Source organism: Ctenopharyngodon idella, chromosome 14 (assembly GCF_019924925.1).
Source record: "Ctenopharyngodon idella isolate HZGC_01 chromosome 14, HZGC01, whole genome shotgun sequence".
NCBI classification, from domain to species: Eukaryota; Metazoa; Chordata; class Actinopteri; order Cypriniformes; family Xenocyprididae; genus Ctenopharyngodon; species Ctenopharyngodon idella.
In genome coordinates this window covers 18,074,923-18,102,275 of record NC_067233.1, presented here as the reverse complement: position 1 = coordinate 18,102,275, position 27,353 = coordinate 18,074,923, and the positions used below count along the sequence as shown (strand labels likewise).

Here is a 27,353-nt window from a genome sequence, read left to right as displayed (position 1 = left end):
CCTGTTTATGACCAAGCTTGGGTGATTGTTAATAAAGCAGCACATCTATGTAAAGTTCTCAGCGTTTGTAGGAAACCGGTGTGGACCATTTTTAGGCCTCTTGGTGGCGAATGACGTGGCCCCTACCCTCACAGAAGCTTGATTACTATCAAATTTAGCATCATGCACGCACTCTCTCTCTCTCTGTTTGGTCACCTTCTGTAGAAAATACAGGAACTGGAGCACTTAGAGGCAAACAAGCACAATGGACGTAGTCTCTAAAGAGGGCCCGCTCTTTTTGCAGGGTGTCAAGTTTGGGAAGGTAAGGTTGTTCATTGAAAACTATCACTTAACACTTACTTCAAGGTGGAATTTATGTGGCTTTAATTTTATTTATCATTATTTTAATTCTAGTACTGGTACTACTATTTGATGCGCTAGTTTTTATGCGTTTTATATTGCTTATATTAAATATAAATTTTTACAGTTTATTGGGTTAAACTTGCAAGGAACACACAAACTGATAAAAATGTGATCACTGTAATTAAAAATGTCAGGCAAATGCATAATAAAAATGATGTTCTTAGGATATTAAAACCAAACAGATTTAAAGGGAGATTAAAGTTCACAAAGTGATAAAAATCATTTTTAAATAATCTTTTACTCTTGCCCTCATGTCATTCCAAACCTGCATAGCTTTCATTCTTCTGTGGAGTATAAAAGATGATATTTTGATAATTTTTTCCATACACTGTAAGTGAATGGACTGCAATGCTGTTTGGTTCCCAAAGTTCTTCAAAATATCTTTTGTGTTCCGGAGAAGAAAACATCATACAGGTTTGGAACTACATGAGCGTGAGTAAATGATGACAGAATTTTAATTTTCAGGTGAACTACTCTTTTAACGTAATTGCAGTTTATTAGGTAGGATGTTCTCTTTGCTAGGAAGGTAGGAAAATCATTGCTAATCACAGTTATACCAGCATTAAAGCATCCGTTTAATTATTTACAACCAGCCTTGGGAAATATAGGTGGTCAGAAATCTTCAACTGTACATTATTAATATAAAAGGGAAACGGCAGCTGGTAAACCACCCGAGGTGCTTCCATCTTCATGGTAGCATTTAACAGCTATGAATCATGCATAGGAGATAAAATGAAGGAACTATTCAGAACTTCTTCTGCCGCCTCTGGCTTGTTCTTCCAGATACTAACCAGTCCCAGTGTAGGAGCACTGAACCAGACAGTTTGATGTTAAACTCTTCCGAGTTATGCCAGAAAATAATAAATTTTCCTTTCTGTCTTTGCCTCAATTGAAATTTTCCCCTGCAGAAGATATGGCGGAAATCCTGGCTGGTTCTGTTTGAGTCCAGCCCTGCAGGAGTTGGTCGCATGGAACTGTACGACATGCGTGATGGAGGGGGTCTGAAGGGCTTCGCCATTTCGAGGCCTGCGGGCCTCAGGAAAACGGACAAACGGGTGATCCGCCTGACAGACTGTCTGAGCATCACCCCAGCCCCAGGAGAGAGCTGTCCCACAGATTGCTCTGCCTTCTTTTTAAACACCACCTCATGCACCTACACAATCGCTGCTCCCACTCGGGAGGACTGGATCTCTGTTCTGTGCCAGCAAGCATTTCAGGTATGGTGATTTTGCAAGGTACAATTTGTTCTTTTATCAAACATTCCTGTCAAACAAACCCTATCCTTAACCATAACTCGAACCCATGACCTTGGCATTGCTAAGCACCATGCTCTACTGTTTGAGCTACAAAAACTGAGCTACTGCTAAAGTCCAGGGGAAATTAAATATATTATTTATAAAAAGTGTTAAAGCAACTAAGAACAAGGATGTTGGTCTAGGAACATGGAGAAAATAAAATATTGTTGGATCCAGTCTCCTTTCAGAAGTTATCCGTTTTGATCCATTCATATATCCAAAACCAGTTGAAGTTTTGTCTGATACCCTAAACTAGTTAAAGGGTTAGTTCACCCAAAAATGAAAATAATGTCATTTATTACTCACCCTCATGCCGTTTCACACCCGTAAGACCTTCGTTAATTTTCGGAACACAAATTAAGATATTTTTGGTTGAAATCCGATGGCTCAATGTGGCCTGCATAGCCAGCAATGACATTTCCTCTCTCAAGATCCATTAATGTACTAAAAACATATTTAAATCAGTTCATGTGAGTACAGTGGTTCGGAGCGTTATGAATCAGCGTGTCGAATCAGCGGTTCGGAGCGCCAAAGTCACGTGATTTCAGCAGTTTTGACACGCGATCCGAATCATGATTCGACACAAAAGATTCATAACGCTCCGAAGCTTCGTGAAGCAGTGTTTTGAAATCGGCCATCACTACATAAGTCGTTATTTTGTTTTTTTGGCGCACCAAAAATATTCTCGTCACTTTATAATATTAATATTGAATCACTGTACTCACATGAACTGATTTAAATATGTTTTTAGTACATTAAAGGATTAGTCCACTTTCAAATAAAATGTTCCTAATAATTTACTCACCCTCATGTCATCCAAGATGTTCATGTCTTTCTTTCTTCAGTCAAAAAGAAATTAAGGTTTTTGATAAACATTCCAGGATTATTCTCCTTATAATCATGGACTTCAATGGCCTCCAAACGGTTGAAGGTCAAAATTACAGTTTCAGTGCAGCTTCAAAGGGCTTTAAACGATACCAGACGAGGAATAAGGGTCTTATCTAGCGAAACGATCGGTCATTTTCGAAAAAAATGTAAATGTGTATACTTTATATAAACAAATGTTCGCCTTCTAAGTGCTTCCACTAAAACCGCATTTCCGTATTCTCCAAAAAGTACGCTGTATGTCCTACGCCTTCCCTATTCTACTTACGGAAAAAATGTAACTGACGCTGCGTTCGTTCCGTAAGTTGAATAGGGAAGGCGTAGGAAATACAGCGTAAGCGTTTTGAAGAATGCGGAAAGCGGAAGCACGCGCAAGGCGATCATCTGTTTATATAAAACATGTACAGTTGTATTTTTTTCGAAAATGACCGATTGTTTCGCTAGATAAGACCCTTATTCCTCGTCTGGTATCGTTTAAAGCCCTTTGAAGCTGCAAACTATAATTTTGACCTTCAACCGTTTGGAGGCCATTGAAGTCCACTATAAGGAGAATAATCCTGGAATGTTTTCATCAAAAACCTTAATTTCTTTTCGACTGAAGAAAGAAAGACATGAACATCTTGGATGTTCACATGGGGGTGAGTAAATTATCAGGAAAATTTTATTTAAAAGTGGACTAATCCTTTAAGGGATCTTGAGAGAGGAAATGTCATTGCTGGCTATACAGGCCTCACTGAGCCATCGAATTTCAACAAAAATATTTTAATTTGTGTTCTGAAGATGAACGAAGGTCTTACGGGTGTGGAACGGCATGAGGGTGAGTAATAAATGACATTATTTTCATTTTCGGGTGAACTAACCCTTTAACACTGCATTTTGTCTCATGTCATCAACCAACTTTTCGGCAGAAGCAAAAGACGAAGTGTTGGTAAAACAAGCAGTAAATTTTAGTGGCATTTTTCTCATAAGCCCTCATAAAGCAAATCATAATTAGATAGAAGTACACTTTCCCACTACTAAAGTCAACACATCTATGATGAACTTCAGTTTTTGAGGTACCGCTTCACACAACAGCTTGCCTGTCACAGAGGAAATGTTGATAACCACACCTTTGAGTTCATGATTGCACAAGCCTAAAAAAAAGAGGAATTACTAATGTACATTGCTATCAACTGCCTTATATTTTTTAGAAGACCCAAGGAGCTGAAGATGCCAAGAAAGTCCAGAAAGAAAAATACTTGCCACCGGCTGACAATCAACTGTACTCCACCTGGGGAGCAGGTGAGACTGGGGTCTGAAAATACACTTCACTACAAGCAAAGCCTGATCCCAGACCATGATAATGATTATCTACTGTTAAACTAGGTGTTACCAACTGTTTGTTGCAGTTGAGCAACAGGGTGATGCAGATGTACTTCTGTTTCCATTACTCAATGTTTTTGAGTTCAGTGGTTTTTTTTTTATCTATGTAGGTCAAAAATAATAAGAAAAGAGCACAGAAATAGTCACTCTAACATATTATTTGATGAACAGAGACAAATATTAGGGTTGTCGAGCAATAAAAAATGTAATTGAAGTAAATGATACGATGATTAATTAATCAAATTATTCTCAAATAATGGCAAAGATTAATATATTTGCTGAAAAAAATCCCCAAATGAAGACAGTTCAAAGATTATTGCGGTAGATAAATGAAAATGTTTTAAAAAGTGTCAATATTGTTTTGTTTCCTTATCTTTGAACATTAAGTCCAAGAGTTTTCAGGCTCCAGTTTGTGTTCAGTCTATCTGTCCTATATTTTATTTTATATCATTGTTAGTTTTGTTTACTCATGCAGATGGTTTCAGCATCTTGACATATTTCAGTCATAGTCTTGTTTTATTAACTTGTAAATTTTCTTTATTTAAAACATTTTGGGATCTACCTTTCTCTTTCTCATAAATAAATATTACACAGTGCTTGCCTAGTTTTTCATATTCTTAGTATTAAAATGCCCACCCAGAGGTCCGTTAAATTACGGATGTTCTTTAAAAAGTTCCTTTTTTTCTTTAGTGAATGACGAAAGGTCTAGTCTCAGACAAACTGGTGGTCAACCTTAAGCTGACTTTCAACACTGATAACGCTAATGCTTCGGAACACAAAGTAGCTAGGGAAATTCCAGTGTAATTTAAAAAAAAAAGGTCATCTGAAATCTGTTTTTGAGCCACACATACTGCTGTGGGACTATGTGCATAAAAGTATGTAAGGTGTTAGAAACTAAGGTAGAAACTAAGTTTGAAACTAAGGGCCCTCAGTACGTAGTAGCTAACCAGTATTTGTCACTCTACCTTAGAAGATAGTAGTGTATCTAATTAAGGCCATTTTTAGTGGTCAGACTGAAGCTAGATACATTGCCATTGTATTGTCATATCAAATATAGTTTAGAGGTGTATGTGTGTGTGTGTGTGTGTGTATATATATATATATAAATATATAATATTAGGGGTGTAACGGTACACGTATTCAAACCGAACCGTTTCAGTACAGGGCTTGCGGTGCGGTGTACCAAATGCATTACATTGCAACATTGTAGCCTAACCACCAATAATTGCAATAAGCTCTGTGGTTTCTTACTTTTGATAAGAAACAAAGTGTCATCCTTCAAATTCTGTCCACAAAATCACGAAATTCAAACAGAAAGTGACGTTTTGACGCGCCTTAGTTCAACCGGCAGCTCGGAGCGCGAGTAACGCGATCATCTCTTCCTCACTAGTTATAGAATAAACTAAAATGAACATCTGAAGGTATGTTAAAAGATACATTACAACTTGCTGAAACGTATAATATCTTGTGTTATCGCTTATTCAATGTTTCAACGGCGGAAAGACGTCAATAAAATAGCTTGTAAACACTGTGTCACGTAGCATTTACCTCAGAAATGCCATTTAGTGTCCACAGCTTGTTAGTTCGCCACTGTTGGCGCTTTCGGCGGTGGACAGGGGTCAGCATGGGCACCCTGACTGGTTTGGAGCTATGCAGCCCTATACGCAACAAACTGCGATGCACTGTATTCTGACACCTTTCTATCAGAACCAGCATTAACTTCTGGAGCAATTTTGAGCTACAGTAGCTCGTCTGTTGGATCGGACCACACGGGCCAGCCTTCGCTCCCCACGTGCATCAGTGAGCCTTGGCTGCCCATGACCCTGTCGCTGGTTCACCACTGTTCCTTCCTTGGACCACTTTTGATAGATACTGACCACTGCAGACCGGGAACATCCCACAAGAGCTGCAGTTTTGGAGATGCTCTGACCCAGGCATCTAGCCATCACAATTTGGCCCTTGTCAAACTCGCTCAAATCCTTACGCTCAAATTTTTCCTGCTTCTAACACATTAACTTTGAGGTCAAAATGTTCACTTGCTGCCTAATATATCCCACCCACCAACAGGTGCCGTGATGAAGAGATAATCAGTATTATTTACTTCACCTGTCAGTGGTCATAATGTTATGCCTGATCGGTGTATATTACTGTTTACTATTAACATTATGCTGTAAAAATCATGATAATGTTTAACCAAATGGTCTTTATCACAATAAACCCCTTCAGGGTGATACAAGACCCTTCCGCTTGTCTGTTCAATCTTTTTCGTATTTATTGATTGAAGAAATGTGAAAATGTTTTGGTAAAATTGGGTATGCAGCTTTTCCCAAGAGTCAAGACTGTTTTTAGACCAAACATTCATGTAATCAATTTCACTACTTCATAATTCTTGGCCACCCCTGTAAAATACGTTATGTTCGGTCTTCATTTTAAATTCCAGAGGTCTGACCTGACAGGGTTTGTCCAGAGAGACTTTGGTTTGATGTTTTTGTGAATTCCACCCCACAGGCCAGTTCCAGGTGACAGTGCAGAGCACAGATGCATCTCAGAGGTGCAGGATGTCTGGGTCATACCTGTTGTCTGCTGAGAAAGAGGCTATTTGCCTGCTGGACCTCAAGACCGGAAAGGCCATTTACCACTGGCCCTACAGGCTCCTTCGGAGATTTGGTCAAGTCAAGGTGCTTCATGAGAAATAAAGATATGTAACCCTTTGACTCAACATTTTTGCTTATATAAATGATTTATATAAAATTTTAATAGGCAAATACTTGAGAATCTATGAATGGATCATTATTGCAATGATTATTATGTTTCTAGCATGTTTTATGTTTTGGCAACGGTTCTTTTAACCCTAACAGATGCAGTCTCAAGCTTTTCGTTTATTAAACAACCATGTCGGAAGATGTATCATGGCCATATTCCAGGATGACAATGCCAATATTCATCAGGGTTAAAATTGTGAAAGAATGGTTCAGAGAGCATGAAGAATCATTTTCACACATGAATTGGCACCTGAATTGGTCCAGACCTTAAAGGCTTAGTTCACCCAAAAATGAAAATTCTGTTTATTACTCACCCCGTGTCGCTCCACATCTGTAAGACCTTCGTTCATCTTCAGAACACAAATTAAGATCTTTTTGATGAAGTCTGAGAGGTTTCTGTCTTTCCATAGAGATCCAATGCAACTACCACTCCAGGGTCCAGAAAGGTAGGAAAAAGACATCATTAAAGTACTCCATGTGACTCCAGTGGCTTAAACTCAATTTTATGAAGCAACGTGCTTTGTTTGCGCAAAAAAATAAACATAATTTACCACTTTATTTACAAAAATATTGATCTGCAATGCACATTGGATCTCTATGGAGGGACAGAAACCTCTCGGACTTCATCAAAAAGATCTTAATTTGTGTTCCGGAGATGAAAGAAGGTCTTACGGATGTGGAACGACACGAGGGTGAGTAATAAATAACAGAATTTTCATTTTTTGGGTGAACTAACCCTTTAACCTCAGTGTAAGTGTTTGGGATGTGCTGAAGGAGACTTTACATATCACTCACCTCTTACATTGTCAATACAAGATCTTGACCAAACATTGATGCACCTCTTAATAGAAATAACATCACAACATTTATTTCCATCAAGAAGTGCATCAATTTTGGTCAAGATCTTGTATTGACAATGCAAGTCGAGCACTCTGTAAAGTCTACTCCAGCACATCCCAATCACTTTCAATAAAATTAAGGTTTGGACGCATAGGTGCCAATTAATGTGTTAAAATGAATCTTCATGCTCCCTCCCAACCATTCTTTTACAGTTTGAGCCTGATGAATCTTGACATTGTCATCCTGGAATATGGCCATGATGTGTCTTCCTACATGGTTGTTTAAGAAATAATGAATGATAATAAGCTACACACTACATCTTTCAGGGTTAAAAGAACCGCTGCCGTGCTAGAAACATAAAGATCACTGTAATAATGATCCGTCCATGGACTCTTAAGTATATATATATATATATATATATATATATATATATATATATATATATATGTAATACTGTATGTGGTTTTATATAAATCATTTTTATAAGCAAAAATGTTAAGTAGGCAAAATGTGCAGAGCGGTGGGTCCCTATGGACCAGGATTGAGAACCACTGTCTTATTCTCACCAAGGTTGCATTTAGTTGATCAAAAATAAAGTAAAAAGTAATATTGTGAAATACTGTTACAATTTAAATATATAATACATAAAATATATTATTTTATATATATATATAATATTATTGTTATTTTATTATGATATATTATTATATAATAATCATATATATATATATATATTTATTTATTTATTTATATATTAATTTGAATATATTTTTTAAGTTTATTCCTGTGATGCAAAACTGAATTTTCAGCATCATTACTCCAGTCTTCAGTGTCACATGATCCTTCAGAAATCATTCTAATATGCTGATTTGCTGCTCAAGAAACATTTATTATCAATTATGAAATCATTTGTACTGCCTTCTATTTTGTGAAAACTGTGATTTATATATATATACTTTGATGAATAGAAGGTTCAAAAGAACAGAATTTATTTGAAATAAAACTTTTTTTTGTAACATAAATGTCTTTACTGTCACTTTTGATATATATTAATATATACTGAATTATTTTCTTGCAGTTTTTTTAATATAAGTGAATATAAGTTTTTGAATATAACTATTTATATCTTTTCAGGGGGGAATTATGATCGAGGCAGGTCGTCGCTGTCACACTGGGGAGGGACAGTTCATTTTCTTGTCAAAACAGGGGTCGCAAATACACAGGGCTATTGAGGAGGCCATCATGCACCAGAGTGTCCAAGAACTGCTAGCACAAGCTTCTGCTCTTCCGCAACAGTTTGCACCCCAGCCCCCCTCGCCTAAAAGCAAACCAAAGGACAGGCCTAAGGCGAAAATGCCTCCTCCAATCAGCATGAATCAAGACCGACCGCCGCGCCCAGCATTACAATGCAAATATGGACAGCAAATACACAAAGCCAAAGAAGAGACACACCAGAGTCGCCAAGATCTTCTGTCATCATCCACACCCCTTCCACAAGCCATTCCAAACCCACCACTTTCACCAAAACCCAAAATTAATGTCGATAGGCATTTTCCAGGCATCAAGAATCAGGAAAGACCTTGCCCACCTGCAATGCAGAAATATGGACAGCCAATACACAAGCTCATTGAAGGTGCTCTCAAACAGCAGAATGTCCATGAGCTGCTGGCATCATCCAACCCTCCTCAACAAGCCCCTCCACCACCACCACCATTGCCTAAAACCAAACCATCGAACAGGCCTAATGTTAAAAAGCATCCTCCGGCCAACTTAAATCAAGAAAAACCCGGTCCTGCACTACCACGCAGAAACATCACCTTACCAGATCCACCTTCTTGTGTCAAAAGCCCTGTGAGTAGCCCAGATGATGTTTTGTATTCGATAATATTTCCACAACCAAAGCCAAGAGCAAAAATTAATCTCCCAAGAGTTGCAACACCTCCCAGTCTACCACAACACTTTGGAATTAACAGTAATCCAGATACAGATGTAATTATGGAGAAAGAGAAGGAATGGAAATCATCACAAGAACCTTCTAAGAGCAGCAATGAGGAGGCTCCCTACACTAACTGGACTGTTACGACTACTGCCGAGAGTGATGAACTGAATATTGAGGATCTGTATAGCAAAGTGAATTTTGCCTCTAAGCGTAAGAACAGACAAACTGAGGACAGTGGTGGTCAAGAGGAGCCAAATGCTGACCAACAAACTCCTGTGACCACTTCAAGCGAAATCCCTGTTGACTTCAAACAGACCCTTTCTAGCATTCTGTTTAAAGAGCTGTCCAAATTGCCACCCCCATTTCCTTCCAGGTCACATGGGGGAAGTCGCGATCAGTTAGACAGTATAGATGAGCAGATGACTGATTAAGGTTTCTGTGTCTACAGTTGCGGTCACTGCTAGTGTAAGTGATATGTATTATACTGTGCGATAAGTTTTAACATTGTACTTTTTTAATAATAATGTACAGAAGATGTTATAATTAAATAGGCCTATAAAGAAAACTGTATTATATGAATACTAAAGTAAATGATATTATTTGAAAAGTATTTGTAAGATATATTGTAAAAATGTGTATTTCAACCGATATATCAAAAATAGTCGAAAACAATTTGGTTGTGATTTGGTCGCTGTCATGAAATAGTTCTCATTTCAAAATTTGGGTGCGCTTTTAATGCAGTGTTTCCCAACCCTGTTCCTGCAGGCACACCAACAGTACATTTTGGACTTGGACTCCCTTATCTGACCCATCTATTTCTGCTCTTGGAGTCTCTACTAATTAGCTGATTAGTTGAATCAGATGTGTTTAATTAGGAAGAGTTGTGTTGAAAATGTGTACTGTTGGTGTGCCTCCAGGAACAGAGTTGGGAAACACTATTTTAATACATCCTTTATGTTAACTTTTTCATTCGCTGAAATCCCATTTCTTCTTTCAACTCTGGCTACATAGTACGAGCCACAAGCACTGGAGCGTGGACCTTGAATAAGCATTTTATTGGTTGACTACTACTGAACGGATACGCCCTCCTTGCGGCATTGATTAAACTCATTCGTGAACGAACTGACTGAATGAAGCATTTCGTTCGTGAAGAGAAGCTGCTGACCGACTGAACAAGAGTCATCATGTGAGTCAGTCGAGTTAAAAACAATTGAACATTCGGAATAATTATGGATTTGTAAATGCTGACTCAATTAAAATTAAGCAGCGTACAGGGGGTACTGAAACTGTTAGGATATTGTTGATTTTAAGGTTCAACAAAAGTCATAGGTCCATATCCAAAATAGAGAAAAAGTTTGTTGACAATTGGGGAACGCGTGTGACGTTTAAAACGATGACTTGTTTCAGTCGTTCAAACTGTTGAGTGAATCATTTAAATGACTCACACAACACACAAAAAGACCCTTACTTTGTCGCCACCTACAGGCAAAGCTATGCCAGTAGGTGGCGACAAAGTGTATTTTTGTGTGTTGTGTGAGTCGTTTTAACCTGAAGAGCGAATTTGAATGAAACTTTTTGGGTTCGAAAGCTATAGTGCTGGTTAATCAATGGGATATGATACTGGATAAAAGAACCTGTGCTATTTATTTAAATAGGCTAACTGCATGAAAAGTTTTTCATCCATTCAGATTGCACGATTGACTGTTGTATATAACCGATGTATGAATCGAAGCAAAAAAATATATATGTAAAGAAAATCTTTATTAAACTTTTGAGGTAATAAAAAAATCACAAAGAGACATAAATAGCATTTTTGTCATTACTGATGAAGGTTTTGTACATGTGGAATGGAAAAATCCAAATTTAGGCAAGTGTCTGTCTTAAAGTGCAACTAAAGGGCTTGTATAGCTTTTTCCTTCCCTTTTTTTTTTTTTTTTTTTTTTTTTTTTTTTTTTGAGTTTTCAGAAATTTTGTCAATCAAATAATGAAGCATTTTCTAGAAGAACTAACCATTATCCACAGGGCCTATCTATTTGGTTCTTTCAGTGTCTACTAAAACACAGACAAATAAATTATGATTAAGCAGAGTGCCACAGTCTCAAAGTCAATCCAGCAAAGCCATCAGCGTCCACCAGTCTGACCTTCCTCGATGTCGCTGAAATGGGACGATTCGCCATCACTCGCATTTGACGTGACATCATTTTTCTCCGGAACAAAATTAGAAGAAGGTGCGTCCAGTGCGTAAGGGATGCTGGTCCTCAAAGTCTGAGCTGAACTCCTCTGACCAAGGTTACCATGGTTGCCAGATGGGCTGCATCCGTCCCTCAGACCTCTGCAATCCGACTGCACAACACCTTCCAACAACTCGGACAGTTCTGTGATGTAAATCTGCGCCATCTGAAGGGTGTCATATTTAGACAGTTTTTTCTCGTTCTCCAAGGAAGGAATGACGCTCCTCAGTTTGTCAAATGCTCGGTTCAGTCCGTGCATCCTCCGCCTTTCTCTCGCATTAGCAGCCACGCGTCTGTGTCTTTGAGGTCCGGTTAGATTTTGCTTGGTCCCCCCATGTGCTTTAGATCCTTCCAGATCAGATTCCGCTGTCAAAGGACTGTTGTCTCCAGACATGTACTTGTCCATGGCGGCATCCACCGACGTGTGAGCGTAGTGGTCACCTGCGGCTGAGTACGCGGGGGTCGCGGAGGTCATCCAGGCCCGCGGGTCACTGCGGGTCAACCTCGGATGTTCAGAGAGAGAAAAATCATCCGCCCGTCCCCGAAATTTTCCATCTGACCAGTGCAAAAGTTTGGTTTTTGCTGTCATTGCTGATATAATGTAGGCTACAAAAATAAAAAAAAATAAAAATCAAGTGTGGAGAATGCTGAACTCAATCTTGCTGTCTTGGGTGGGCCCTTTACCTTCAGACAGGATCCTTGTCGGCCTTATAGCGGCATCACCTCCCTCCCTCCTCCCCTCAAAGCTCCTGTTGAGTGCTCACAGCCAATAGAAAATGCTCCTCAAACTTCCACAGAATAAAGAGTTGTTGTTTTTTCCTTCCCCACACGTCCTGGAATGATGGAAGATCTTTTTCAAAGAATAATGATCACAACACAGATAACATTTGTTTTATAAATTTAAATAAATTACTGTAGGTACGTGGATTTAAATACTATAATATTTATTTTAAAAATAGGCCTATATTTAATTTATTTACATCTACAGCAGCCATGACAAATTTTGTGACGTCTGGGTTGTTTTTTATTTTTTTATTTTTTTATTTTTTGTTTTAATATATGAAAATAATAATAATAATAATAATAAAACACATAGCCTATAAACCAGAGTTTTGAATTATTTTGCATCGATTCTTAAAAGTTAGAAAGAAATAGTCTAGTCAGAAGAACTCAAATCTCAAACCTCAGAGGACTTGGTCTATAACATCCTTATCCACTTTATTCAAGATAAGCAACGGAATTGTTATCCAATAAAATCTAGCAAGAAACTTGCATAGCAGCGTCATATTTCTTCTCAAATAAACTGTAAAATCTGCAGCAATAAAACGAGCAGGTGGAAAGCACGTCGTGAGTCGCACCTGTCGTCAGCGAAGTCCAGGAAAACTGATAAGTGTCTTCAGTCTCGTCATAAATCATTTAGCAATGAAGCAAAACAATATTTGGACAAATCATAGGTGGAGACGCTCAATGAGAAACAACACAAGAAACGACCATGTTGTATAGAGTAAAAGAAAAATAGTTAAATGCAATTATTGATTTTTTTCCCTTTTTATTAGGCTATTATAACCAGATAACAGTCAACTTGTTTTAAACAAAACACTTTTTTTTTTTCCTTTTTAAATTTGCTTATGGAGTAAAAAAAAATCTCTAATAGGCTATATATAGGCTTATATATGTGATAAAAAATGACAGGATTTAAACTGTGTCGATGTGCGTCTGAACGGAAACCGCTCAACAAAGTTGTTTATAGGCTATGGTTACCTCCTCAGGCGAAGGGGACTTCTGTTCGCGAGCGTATATTTAGATAACTTGTTATCTAGCTTTGTGGTAAATGAAACATTTAAGAACGCCGTTGAAAGTTAGCCTCTATTATATTTACCTAATTATTTCATTATAGTGTGTTTTTATTTATTTTAGGATAAATTCAAGGACACTTTCTGCCATTGAGATGACTTGGAAAAAGTGTCCCAATTCACCCCCATTTGTATTAGCCTAATGATCTATAGCATATTTCTTGATCTAAATTGTTTAACAAATGTTATTGTAAATGTGCATGCCATTAATTCAGTTATCCAATAGATACCTTTCTAAAATCCTATGTCAACATTGTGTAAACGACATGCCTGTTTTGAACAGCAGGGCTATAGGGAGCCACTGATGTCTATAGGCCTATTTCTTGTCCTTTTTTAAATAGTATTTAATGTCCAAGTCAACGTCTTTTAACATGAGACTGTTTTGCTCAAAGGAGGCGCTGGAGAGAGAGAGCATGATGAGAGTGGCCCCTCTGAGGCTGCTCTTCATGAGGATTGAATAGAGTAGCAAACTTCAGCCCAGTCAGCTGTTGTCCCTTGGCACCCGTCTCACAGTCAGAGGCCGACACTAACGTCTCCCATATGCTGCGACGCGTCCAGGGATCGTTTAACTTTCACACTTTTCCCCCTTCATCCATGACAGTGTTAATCACTGAGCACTACAACATCATCATTTAATTTACAGCGACCAGCTCTCCTTTCGAGCCTCACGCGCAATTCTTACAAAATAGTGTGGAAACAATAATTGGGCTAGCCTGTCAAAATTCCATATTGATACTTCTTTAAACTCATAGTAAAGTATTTTTAATACACTGTATGTTTTGTGAAGTAACCTAAAATAGGCTGCATTACGATTTAAAGTTTAATATTGAAAGTAAGCTAAATTTTGTTTAAGTTCTGTAGCCTAATTTGTTGTTTAATATCGTTCTTTTTGGCGACAGTGGCGGCAAATAACACAGTAATGGTATTTTGGCATGACTGTGGTTAAATATTTGTAAGGGATGGAGAAGACTTTACATTAGCCTACATTTCTGCATTTGCTGAGGGAAAAAAAACATCAAAACGGAGGCACCGTAGAATAAACGTGATAAACAATACCTGTTTTATCTGAACAGGCCAATTATTTTCTGAAACTCCAAAGGGAAGGTCTGAAATTCCTCTCTGTCGCTCTGTTGGTGTATGTGTTTGGAGACAGGCGGTAGATGTTAAATGTTGGTAAGGAAATCAGCGTGACCTGCTAGCCAGTCATCGGGTTAATGAGGCTTGCGCGAGCTGAATAAATGGGCACGCTCTCCGTGCAGGGGTTCTCCATTCATTTTTTACATGAATATTTAATTCTCGCTACCCTACTGCCAGCGCAACAGCCTGCAGCCCTGAGCAGACAGGGACACACTCCCCATCTGCTGGGACGGGGGTGGCGGTGGAGGACCGAGGAAGGTGTTGGGAGCATATCAAAGGTCAATTTATGAGCCCCCATGGCGTCATGGCTATTGATGCACAGTCAGGTTTTGGCAGAAAAGCGTCAAAAGTGATGAGTGATTAATGAAAAAACAGAAGTAGCCTAGGCCTACTATGACTGGTTTTGCAACTAATAGTATTCTTTTCTGAAATTAATTATTTTAATAAGAATTTGAATAATTGTTTATCCTATTAATTGTTAGCTAATAGGCTAACACTTTTGTTAAAGCAAACTTCTGCAAGCCGAAACGGTTGCAGGGCGCAAGGGCAACCTAAAATAGCTTCGCACATTTCGTCAAATGTCAGCTAATCTTACTGACGTGTTTATACTTTATTTTTGATATTTACACATTTAAAAAAGTAATAAATTAGCGCATTATATATTTTGTCAACGTGTTATATTGTTGCTATATGGTTACTTCCTCAGGCACGGGATTTTGTGAGTGTTAAAGGGATAATTCACCCAAAAATGAAAATTCTGTCATCATTTACTCACCCTCAAGTAGTTCCAAACCTGTATGAATTTCTTTGTTCTGCTGATCACAAAGGAAGATATTTGGAAGAATGTCAGCAACCAAACAGATCTCACCCCCCATTTACTACCATAGTAGGAAAAATAAATACTATGGTAGTCAATGGGTGCGAGATCTGTTTGGTTACTGACATTGACATTTTGGTTACGGTTGAGTAAATGATGACAGAAATTTAATTTTTGGGTGAACTATCACATTAAGTTGAGTAGACCAGTTGCATAATCTTCTTAGCTTCTTAAAGGGATAGTTTACCCAAAAATGAAAATTCTGTCATTATTTACTCACCCTCAAGTTGTTCCAAACCTGTATAAATTTCTTTGTTCTGTTGAACACAAAGGAAGATATTTTGAAGAATGTGGGAAACTGAACAGTTTTGGGGCACCATTGACTTCCATAGTATTTTTTTTTTTTTTTTTTTTCCTACTATGGAAGTCAATGGTGCCCCAAAGCGGCCTGGTTACAAACATTCTTCAAAATATCTTCCTATGTGTTCAGCAGAACAAAGAAATGTATACAGATTTGGAACAACTTGAGGGTGAGTAAATAATGACAGAATTTTCATTTTTGGGCGAACTATCCCTTTAATGTGTCATAAGAAGTCTGACCAACTAGACAAGAGGTAATCAGTCTTACTTTTCCGATTTAACTACCTTTTTATGTGGCTAACTGACTTTAAAAAGTCAGGACCAATTTTGAAGAAAACAAAACAGATGATTAACTGCCAGAGAGTTCTAAGCAGTTTATGCAAACTTAAGAACAGCCTTGTGTTTATGAAAAAAATAAATAAAATAAAAAATAATAATACGCCGATAAACGCCAGCAGTGGTGGGAGAGCCTGAAACGATGGATCCTTTCTTCAGCGTTCAGTCAAGCGCGGGTGAATGATCCGCGTCTGACAGGGGGTGCGCGTGCATAGCCTGTGTTTTCTCCAGTTAATTAAAGACCTGCAGAGATCGAACGCTTCCACTTTTCACACAATAGACAATATCACAGAGAAACAGTGAAAATCGCTCGGCCTATCTCAACACCGCCCTTGATCTCAGCCCCATGTAATTATTCCAATTCAGCCCGAGGTACGGACGTGCTACTTTAGATACTGACTTGTCACTTTGAGTCTAATTTAGGGGTTTACCCACAAATTAAGCAAATTAGCGGCTCATTAATTTTAGGAAGTGAAGTAATATTCTGTTGAGCCCAAGGGCTCATTAAAATCCACATTATATTATGATGGATCAATGCGATCAATAATTAGGCTACAGTAACCATTTGTTCAATGCAATTGTTCCATTGATCAAATCTTTGATGTTAAAGAAAAGCTGCCACTCTTGCACAGACGAGCTACCAAAACTATTAAGCTATTTATCATTAGCATATGAACCCAAAACCAAAACGTTTTTCTCGATGATGTTTTTAGTAAGTTTTTAGGAAAACTTTCACAACTAACAATGTACATTACATGTCTATAACAATAGACCTAATGCACAAAAATAAACAAATGAAAAACCCACAGGGGACCATATGACAAAAAGTGCAATACCACAAGCCAAGTCAGGTCAAGACACCTTTATTTATGCAATAGAGATTGTTTTGAAGCAGTTTTAGTGACAGGAAAATGATTCATTGATGTAAACAGAGTTCATTTCAGCTGGACAGCAACTCTAAAAAAATAATGTCATTGTTCAGCTGAAGTCAGTTAATATGTACTTTGGGAGTGCAAGTTAGCAATACACAGTCAATATTAACTGCAATAAAGTAGGCCTAGGGTTAGTGCACATTAAAATATATATCCCATGCTTCTAAATTTGTATTGTAACACTTATGTCATTTATATGCTAAGTCTCTTATGCTAACCAAGGCTGTAATTTCAAAATCAATCAAAAATAGAGCAAAAACAGTAGGCATAATATTGTGAATTATTATTACAATTTAAAATAATTTTTCTGTTTTAAGCTATATTCAAATGTAATTTAAAGTAATTCTACGATGAAGAGCTAAATTTTCTGGGTCATTACTCTATTCTTTAGTCATGATCCTTTAGAAGTCATTCTAATATAATTTCTGATTATTATCAATGCTGAAATGAGTTCTTAATATTTTTGTGAAACCTGTGATATACTTTTTCAGGAATCTTTGATGAATAACATTTTCAAAAGAACAGCATTCATTTGAACAATGTTTGATGCATCTTAGCTCAATAATAAAAAAAAGGTAGATGTTGACTGAGAAGTTGGATTACTGAAAGTTATTATAAAGTGTTATAGTAATCTGAAAGTCAATTATTACTCTGCATGATCATCAGTAAAATTCAACATGACGCGTCATGATGGCATATGGACACCGAGAGGCGCGTGGCACATTCATGACCCTAGGCAAACAATTCAGCAGTGGCACCCATAATTCAATAACTCCAAATAACTTTGCTTTCACAACACATTCTGTGTCATGTGATTGCCAGAGAGGTCTGCATACAATCCACGCAACGTAATCTCATGAGAATACGTGTGTATTTTTACGTAAATTGTGGTTCTACCACACGTACATTTACTTACGTTTTCATACACACAAAAACGTACAATATTGACGTATTTAGAGGACGTAAAAATACTTACGTATTAACAGCAATAAAAACGTAAATCATGTAACGTAAAGTGTGAATGTATATGAATTCCCATGTCTTAATATTAAAATCGTGGCTTTAATGATTTAATGTTGTTTTTAGTCGAATTTATTGAAAGCAGTTTACTCATCTACTTAATATGAAATAACACGTGACTTGTGCTGCTCGTTTCGGAGGATTGCATAATGTTAAACAAGACTACAATTTAAAACCTTATGAATACATTTTTTTGTAATTGTTTAACCATTTTGTAATATTTAGTTTGTTTGCTGTGAGATACAGAAGGCGTTTTCTCCTATGCAGTGACTGACAATACAACCATAAGAAACACAACATAAATTCACAAATTACATCAATTTTATTTGTTCGCTGTACTCCCAATCTTTAGAATCCATATGTTTGTAAGGAACAGATCCAAATTCAGCCCTTTATCCATCGATCTTCATTTTGATTCTCAGCAACAGCGACCGTCACAGTCAAAGCTCGCGCTCGTTATGATTCAAATTTGAAAGTAGAGCCACCCTCGAGAAGCGTTACGACATGGTTTACGGCACTGATATCGAACGCTCATTGGTTCTCACCTGCTTCGTCACAGATTGCGACATGCCGTGTTTCAGTGGATTGACATTTGAAATGAGTGCGCGCCTTCACGGAGAGAAGCCGGATTCATCATATTTTCATGGATTAATAAATTAAATTCTGCTCTGTACCCTATAAAAAACTATTACCGCCAGAGAGGACTGTGACTGGAACTCATCATCATTTGAACTACTTTTTGTACCACTTTTGACATTTTCGCAAAAAAAAAAAAAAAAAAAAAAAAAATTGTGATTACGCTTGTTTGTCTGTCATTCTTTTATTTATATTAGTAGGTAGTTTAAAGAAGTGGTTATGGGTAGGTTTAGGGGTAGGTGTAGGATTAGTGGCTCAAAATATCGTTTTAATGTTATATTTTTACTAAAATTGTCATTTTCCTACACATTTCTGTCCATTATGTTTTATTCTTTTAACATTCTGTATAAAATGGGTAGGTTTAGGTTCGGGATGGGGTTTAGGGGTCTTACATTTATCTTCAAAACGATAAAAGGGAAATTATACATATATCTCTTAAGACATGATAAGATTCGTAAATATTTTACGTTTTTTCGCTGTAAAAAACGTAAGTATTTTTACGTTTTTTCGCTGTAAAAAACGTAAGTATTTTTACGTTTTAGTGCCATAATTACGTCAATATTGTACGTTTTAGCACCTTTCTAAACGTACAAAAATGTACGTTTTGTGTCTTAACAAAGTTACGTATTAACAATGAGACCAGGCTGATCCACATCAACTGAAATGAGTTTTAGGTAATTAATGAGTCCTTTTTAAATAAAGATGTGGCTACAAACAACAGAAGCTTGTTTAAAAAATAAGACTAGGCAAGTCTTCTCTACTTATACATTGACTGTATACTGACTAATAATAAGGCTAATAAGAATATGGCTAATAATAAACTGGTACACCACCATCTTGGACCAGAAAGAAAACTTTTTTTTTTTTAAAGGACATTCAGGGTAGCTTATAGTCTGTTTACTTTTGGTGTGAATTTCAGGTATTAGCGAAAAATAGAACAAAGGAGTTTATTTATTTATGTTTTATTTTTATATTTTCTTTAAAAAACTAATATGGATGGAATGCCTCTGGTAGAGGGGTTCAAATGGTCATTGCGTTTTCTCTACATTCCGACAGATGGCAGTAATGTACCGTCTAGACTTTAGCAGAGAGAAAGGAGAAAATAGCGGAACTCCCGAAGTGTCTGGTTTGGGCATGAACTTTACATTGCGAACATGCTTTAGAGACTTTTAACATATTTGATTTTAACAAACTCCTGGGCCAATGAGAAAAAAAAAAAATTCGAGCCCTATGTATCCAACACATAAATATATAGGCTATTTAAATATTCATGCTAAAACTTTTTTCTTTGTTAACATTCTGCCTAAAAGTTGTTTATTTTGGATGCTAATCAGTTGAACAAATAAACCCAACATATACCCAACAGAAGACACTCAAAAGTCAGACCCGTTTATTCAGAGGATTATAAATTCTTGCCAAGAACAGCTGTTATTTCACTGAACTGAGCCCACTCCATATCAGAGTTGGGAAGGTTACTTTTAAATTTTTCACAACAGATTACAAAATACATGCTTTAAAAAGTAATTTGTAACGTATTTTGTTAGATTACACAAGTTTTGTAACTTAATCTAAATACTTTAGAATACTTTGGAATACTAACAAGGTAAAACACAAAGGGTCCACCAAACATAGGACTTGGTTTTCCTCTGCATATTACTTTTAAGAACTATAGTTTTCCACAGTATTTCTTGAAGGGAAAAATACAGACAAACTTTAAAATAATTACTTATGCAACAATGCATTAAAGGGATAGTTCACCAAGCAGATCTCGCCCCCCATTGACACTGTAGGGAAAAATACTATGGTAGTCAATAGGGGCTAGATCTGCTTAGTTACAAACATTCTTCCAAATATCTTCCTTTGTGTTCAGCAGAACAAAGAAATTTATACAGGTTGGGAACAACTTGAGGGTGAGTAAATTATGACAGAATTTTCATTTTTGGGTAAACTATCCCTCTAAGAGCTGGATTGTGTAAACTTTTTGAATTGCATGGACAGGGTAATTTGCAATTATTTTGTCTTTTTGGGAAACTTGGAAGTATTAGCTTCTGAAGTGCAGTAAATGAAAAAAAAAAAAAAAAAAGATTGTTAAACAAAATATTAAACAAAATTTACACATAATTATCATCCTCAAAATTTAAGCCCCCTGCTCTTAATGCAATGTTTCCATCTTGAGCATACGTAAATGTTTTCACCTTTTGTAATAGTTGTGTATGAGTCACTTAGCTGTCTTTAGTGTGAAAAGATGTATCTTAAAATCATACAGTAATTGTTGGAAAGGTGTCAAATATGCAGAAGATGTCGGAAAACCTGAGAATGTGCTGGACCTGGAGGACTTTTCTGAAGAACAGTTCAGGACAAACAAGGGATTTACAAACTATCACAAAACATGAAAACAGTCATGGATCATTCAGGTAATGACAGTTAAGATTGAAGGGTACGTAGGCCGGCCTACATTTTTGTTTCTGTTACGTGAAATAGCTTATTCAGGACACTAAATAAAAATAACATGCAATTTTTATGATCTCCCTTATTTTGTGAAAATTATTAAAAATTTGCATGTTCTGCAAGGGAATATGAGCAGAACTGTAGTTTAGGATGCTTTTGTAGTGTCAGAGTCAGAGAATCACCAATGGCTGTTTACATTAATTGCCCTTTACAGTTTACATTAATGTTTAAATGAAATAAATTACATTAAAATTCAAAGTAATCACTTTGGTACTTTTCGGATGTAACTGTATTTGATTACCACCAATTTAAAATAGAACTGTAATGACATATAGTTACTCATATTGTGTATTTTAAATAGGCTAAGTAAAATTAACTGGCATAAGTAACTTGGTGCCTTCAATGAAATCATTTATCTGAGCAAAACTCATGGGCAAAACAATCTCCCGTAAATAATCAATCGGTCAAGTGTGCGCGTGCGCGCCTTTAGTTGAGACAGACCGGAAACCGTTTGTGTTCTCGTGGTCATTTCTAGCTTACAACACTGTTGCTACACAAGAACACTACACTATTTAATTTCTTCAAATCAGAGTGACATCTCCTTGTCTGGTAAACCATTTAATTAACCTATCTTGATTAAGTAGGCTAATCAATCACATCAATCAATTTACATTATAAAATCGTATTTCATGTTACATAAAACACACACACACACACACACACACACACACACACACACACACACACACACACATATATATACATATATATATATATATATAGGCTATGTTACTGGAATAAAACATTTTTAAAACTGTTTTTAAAGTGCAGTTTGCAACTTGTTTCATGCCCTATTCAAAGAGTAGAATTCATGTGCTGACAAATATGAGATCAAACGGCTTAATGTTTCAAATCAACAGAGGGCAGTAGTGCTCCACTTTGTAGTTGTTGTGTGTCAAGTTTCTTTCTTTCCTTCTGTCTTTTTCCTTTTTCCTATTGCCCTTAGTAACCCCAGTAATTAAATTCATGGTGGGAGAAATGTCATCGCGTCTTGGTGTTTCAAACTTAGATTCCTGATCAGTGAAGACTCTCAAAAATGCCCTCATGTCATACCCTTTAGTGTTTCAAACATGCCCCTGTCTGTTCAGCTCTTCCTGAATTTGTCTTCATTTCTGTCCGCCATCGGTTTATTTAGTAACCTCATTACATCACCTGTTTTGCTGTGGAAATTAACAGGAGGTGCAATTATCTGTAATGCAAACTAATTCAATATCAAATGAAGCTTGATTCTATGTTTAGTTCGCTGACAATGATTTACTTAAGGGAGAATATATTTCATTTAAGTCATGCAACAATAGATACGTTTCTCATAATTGAGACATTATAAGAAGAGATTTAACAATCTAATCAGTAACACTATCAGAGGAGGTTTCAATTATTCAAGCATTCTTTTAATTGTTTATTAACTATCGGTTGTTGATTGTATATTAACCGCTGTCACCACTCATGTCCTTTGGGAAATTTCTGTAATGAGAATGAAAGTGACATTCACAGTTTGCATCAAAGCTTTTCTCTCAGCACACTGTATTTGATTGAGAGGAGGTGAGGTGTCTGCGAACTGCATGTCTTTCACCGCCATTTATCTGGCATTTTTGCTTATCGCGGTGACATCACCAATCAATAATTCCTGTTCTGAGAAAAAGTCAACAAAAAGGCTGCTGATTAAATCAGCGACTGGCTCCTTTCAAGGTCCTGATGGGATGAGAATACACACGAAGCTGGATGCACAATGTCCGTATATCCTTTCCTTGACATTCTGTAAACATCATAAGATTTGGGCTGCGTGGATCAACAGGAATAAACCTCGCAGGTTATTTATCATTATGTGAGGATATGGATGTTTCAGATTGGCTGTTGGTTTTTCATTTCATTTCAATACCATGTTTACATCCTCTCTCAGTGTGGTCTTGTCCTGAGCTGTCTTAGCTTGCTGCAGGCGGCTGGAGAGAGAGTAAGGAAGGCCGCGTTCCCCTTGGGAAAGGTTCTGGTTCAAGAGAGATGATTCTGTGAACACGCTCTGATCATTGAGCCATTGCTTATGTGAATTATGGCAAAATGGATCACGGGGACTCATAAAGGCTTTCATGAGCAATGACTCAATCTTTCTTTACTAGCTGGGTTCCCTCTTTAACTCTGTCCTTTGTTGTTTCTCTTGTTTTTGGTGCTCCAGTTCCTCAAAAGACTTTTTTGTTTTTAACCAGATTCTTCCACTCCCCTTTTTTGCTTTCATGGATCATCCTCTTTATCTCTTGTTTCCATCTCTATACCCCTCTCTCTCTCTCTCTCTCTCTCTCTCTCTCCCTCCAGATGCTCCTGGCTGGGGAGAGGGCTTCTGAAGGGCAAATGTAAAGCCCAGTGAGCTGCTGTCGGCCTTGCTGCAGGGGGAGATGTTGAAGAACGCCAGAGCAGAGACGTCCCACTCCTTGTCCCATTGTTCCTGTCACTCCGCTCTCGGTAATTAATATCCCCTGCTAAATACAGACACTGTAAATCATAACACAGCCATTATATCCATGGGGAGCCTTCATGCATCAACTGTAGACTTTGACTCATCAGTCTTTGATCAGCTGACCCAGGTTAAGTACATATTTGATGAGTGTAAATAGGAGGCTGCATCCCTAGACTCACACACAAAAATCTCCATGACCTTGTACGCTCCCTGTGACCTTGTGGGTGTTGCTAATGGTGCGATTAGAAGGGGTGATGAGATTGAACTATATTACGTCCATCCATTGTTGTTATTAACATTGTCTTCCTGTAGCTAAAACAGTTGAAGCATGGCACCAGCAATTCCAAGGGTGTGGATTTGATTCCCAGGGAAAGAAAGAACTGATGTACCTTGAATGCAATGTAAGTCACTTTGGATAAAAGCATCTGCCAAAATGCATAATGTAAATTTGGTTGCATTACTCATTTTATTAACTTAACATTCAATTAAAATAATACAATCCATCCCTTTAAAATGTGCATGCCTCACGTTTGGTGGTGAAATCGCATGGTAAAAGGCCACTTTCAAAAATTTTAACACCCATTATTCCGTGGTGCAAAACTCCCTTCACCTGAGCTGCGAAATCTGCGCACACTTGACTAACTAACAAGCCTTTTTGCACTTTATAAAGAAACCTACATTTTAAAAAAACTTACATAAAAACAACTTGCCCTTAAATAAATGCGCTTAGGCTCTAGTGTCGTATTAGAAATTTGACAAGGTCACACTACTTGTATTCTGCCTTAGTAATAGCTTTTGTTTTGTATTACTTTTCATTTGTAAGTCATCACTGAAAAAAGAATTAAATAAATGAAAATGTAAATGCCCTCTGTTGAGTCACCATGAAACAACATCGACAATTCTTATTTTTATGGAATCATTATTTTTTTAATTTATGTGCCCTTGTAATCTTTAATCAAATGAACTTTCTATCCCCCTTGTAACATCATATCTTCTCTTCTCCGATGACGTGCACTAGTGCGAGGACAAGACAATAACCTTCCCCCTCCAGCAATCTGTCATTCACATTATTGCAGACAACACTGATCCAATGATCCAGCCAATTCCAGATTGACAAAATTAAGTCAAGCCCTACATTTTTCCTTGTTTTAAAATCCTTGTTTCATTTGTATATACATAACAATAGGGATGAAAAGACGATTGCAACTTCTGTTTCATGCCGGCTTTAAAGGAAAGTTTTAAGTGGGCATACAAATAGCAGTATAAGTGGGGGTGGGGCGGCAGGGACTGAAGTATAGCACAAGGTGCTGCTCGGAAGAAGTCACCCGCTAGGACACAATTCATTTCCAATGAAAGTTGGAGGCGGAACGGAGAGTGAGCTCAATCCCATAAAATTGCTGCGAATGAGCAAAAGAAAAGTGGAGTGGGTGTCTCAGACCTGTGTGCGGGAAAACATGCTGCATGTGCCAGGATCCGCCCCTGTGCACGATGGATGAGAATGTGAGATCATACTACAGACTTAAATCAATTTACAGTTTTTCTCATTTGCTTTGGCTCATTTTGAAACAGTCTTAACGTTCTCTAAACTGTAAGTGCAATTGTCACAACTGTTCTATCATGACTCTGCTAAATGTAATAACTTACCCAAAACATTTAAAGGCATAATATGTAAGATTTTTGGATTAAAATATCCAAAAACCACTAGAACAATTTTATATATTTTGTTGACTTGTGTACTTACATTATCCCAAATGTTTCCATTAATGTTTAAATCCAGAGAAATTAGCAGTTATAACCAGGACACGGACCATGTCCGTCGGTCACTTATCAATGACATCATATCCGCGTTACCCTCGGTTTGTGGTTTTATTTTGTAGAAACCATGGAAACACCAAAGACGCTTTAATATATTATGTGTTTTATTAGACAGGTGAGCAACTGTTTGGATGGATACATTCATCGAAAGAAAACTAATCATGTTATATAGCTCAACACAGCAAGTCTTATTGTTTAAATCTCGTTTTCTTGATTTAGCATTATAGCATTATAACAACTTTCAACACACAAATGTATCTAATATGATAAACAGTGCTGCTTTACCCCACATACGCTTGACCAGAAGAAGCGTAAGCAGCGACTCCGCTGCTCTCGAGATGTGTGTTGCGCTCATCTCTCATTAACAATCGCTCCAGCGTCCTTGTTTCTGCTAGCACAGCATTCGGCCCTGCTCTGCTTCATACTACAGTAATGTTACTAATCTCATCCATGAACTTGATTTCTGCCCGAGTCCTGTCCCGATTCTTTTCCACCGGCTGTAGACATGAAGACAACACCTCCCATGATTCCGTAGCGTCATCAAGCTACACTTTTGTTTTGAATAAGCGACCTCTAGTGGCGAATATTTACATAGTGTGCCTTTAATTTATGCTTCAAAACCTAGTTATTGTGTCAGTAAATTTGCCAATGCCACCAAAATGTAAAGTTTTTCTGTCATTGTGTGAGCAGTGCTGATCAAACTGTTTAGATGTTTTTTTCACCATGTCAACACTGAAAATGTTACATGTTATATGATTAAATGTTATATACAAATTTCAGTTTTGTTCTACTTTTTTGCTGAATTTTGGTTTGTCTCGCTGAATGGTATTGTGAATAACACTGAGCTTTTAAGGTAGGCTACATATTTCAACATTAGGTAAAGGTTTATAGGGAAAAGTAAATACTGTGGTACACAGAAAAAAAATATGCACAGTATACAGTACATTTATTTTTGTAGCAATGTGCTAAATGTAAATATTTGCATTTTACACATTTTTACTCTAAGTCATAAAGTCTAAACATTTGACAATTTATCAGATATCACAGATAGATATGGAATATACATGAACGTCTGACATTTTGATTATTGAATGGCTCATTTTGCATGTGATGGCTCACATGTTGAAAGAATGTTAAGAAGTTGTGAAAAGTTGACAATTTCATTAGGAATCAACTCAACAGTTTTGATCATCAAGCCATGTGCAAATTGTAGACAGTTGTACTTACTTGCCAAAACATGTGCAAGTTGCTTAAACTAATAAGAAATTCAGAATTGACACAAGACACAAATCTTTCAGAGATCTGAACTTACTGTTTTGAGAAAAAAATCTCAATCTGGAATTGAGACAAAGAAAATAAGAAAAACTGTTAAAAAGTATTGACAACAACTGAGTGCCTGCCTGGTGAATACCCAGCTCCATAAAGTGCACACGAGTGTTAGGAAAGTGAGCATAGGCATTATAATGAAGCACTCTGTAAAAAGGCTTCAGTTTAACAGAGGAATTTATTCTTTAGTGTCCATAATCATACAATTCAGAAGGGATACTTGTTTAAAGATAAAAAGAAAAAAACAACAAAACAAAACAAACAACAACAACAACAAAAGATCCCTTAAAGGTGCAGTAGGTGATCTGGGAAATGATATTGTTAGCCTGTTAGCATTGAAAGCATACGATCCCACCCGATATATATTTATAAAAATACATGTAGAACGTTTAACATAGTGATTGCTATCAGGATATGAGGAGACTTTCAACCAGTATAACAAAAAATG

At 37.1% G+C, this 27,353-nt stretch overlaps 2 protein-coding genes across 2 annotated transcripts; one reads left to right on the top strand and one right to left on the bottom strand.

The window, feature by feature from the left end:
* Positions 1 to 77: 77 nt before the first annotated feature.
* Positions 78 to 11,290, top strand: dok3 (docking protein 3). Its single transcript, XM_051918408.1, has 5 exons — positions 78 to 301; positions 1,311 to 1,619; positions 3,773 to 3,863; positions 6,453 to 6,622; positions 8,681 to 11,290. The coding sequence occupies exons 1-5, from the start codon at positions 245 to 247 to the stop codon at positions 9,914 to 9,916; spliced, it is 1,863 nt and encodes a 620-aa protein (XP_051774368.1). The 5' UTR covers positions 78 to 244; the 3' UTR covers positions 9,917 to 11,290.
* Positions 11,228 to 12,524, bottom strand: atoh1b (atonal bHLH transcription factor 1b). The gene has a single exon (XM_051918411.1). The coding sequence runs from the start codon at positions 12,303 to 12,305 to the stop codon at positions 11,607 to 11,609; it is 699 nt and encodes a 232-aa protein (XP_051774371.1). The 5' UTR covers positions 12,306 to 12,524; the 3' UTR covers positions 11,228 to 11,606.
* Positions 12,525 to 27,353: the final 14,829 nt, after the last annotated feature.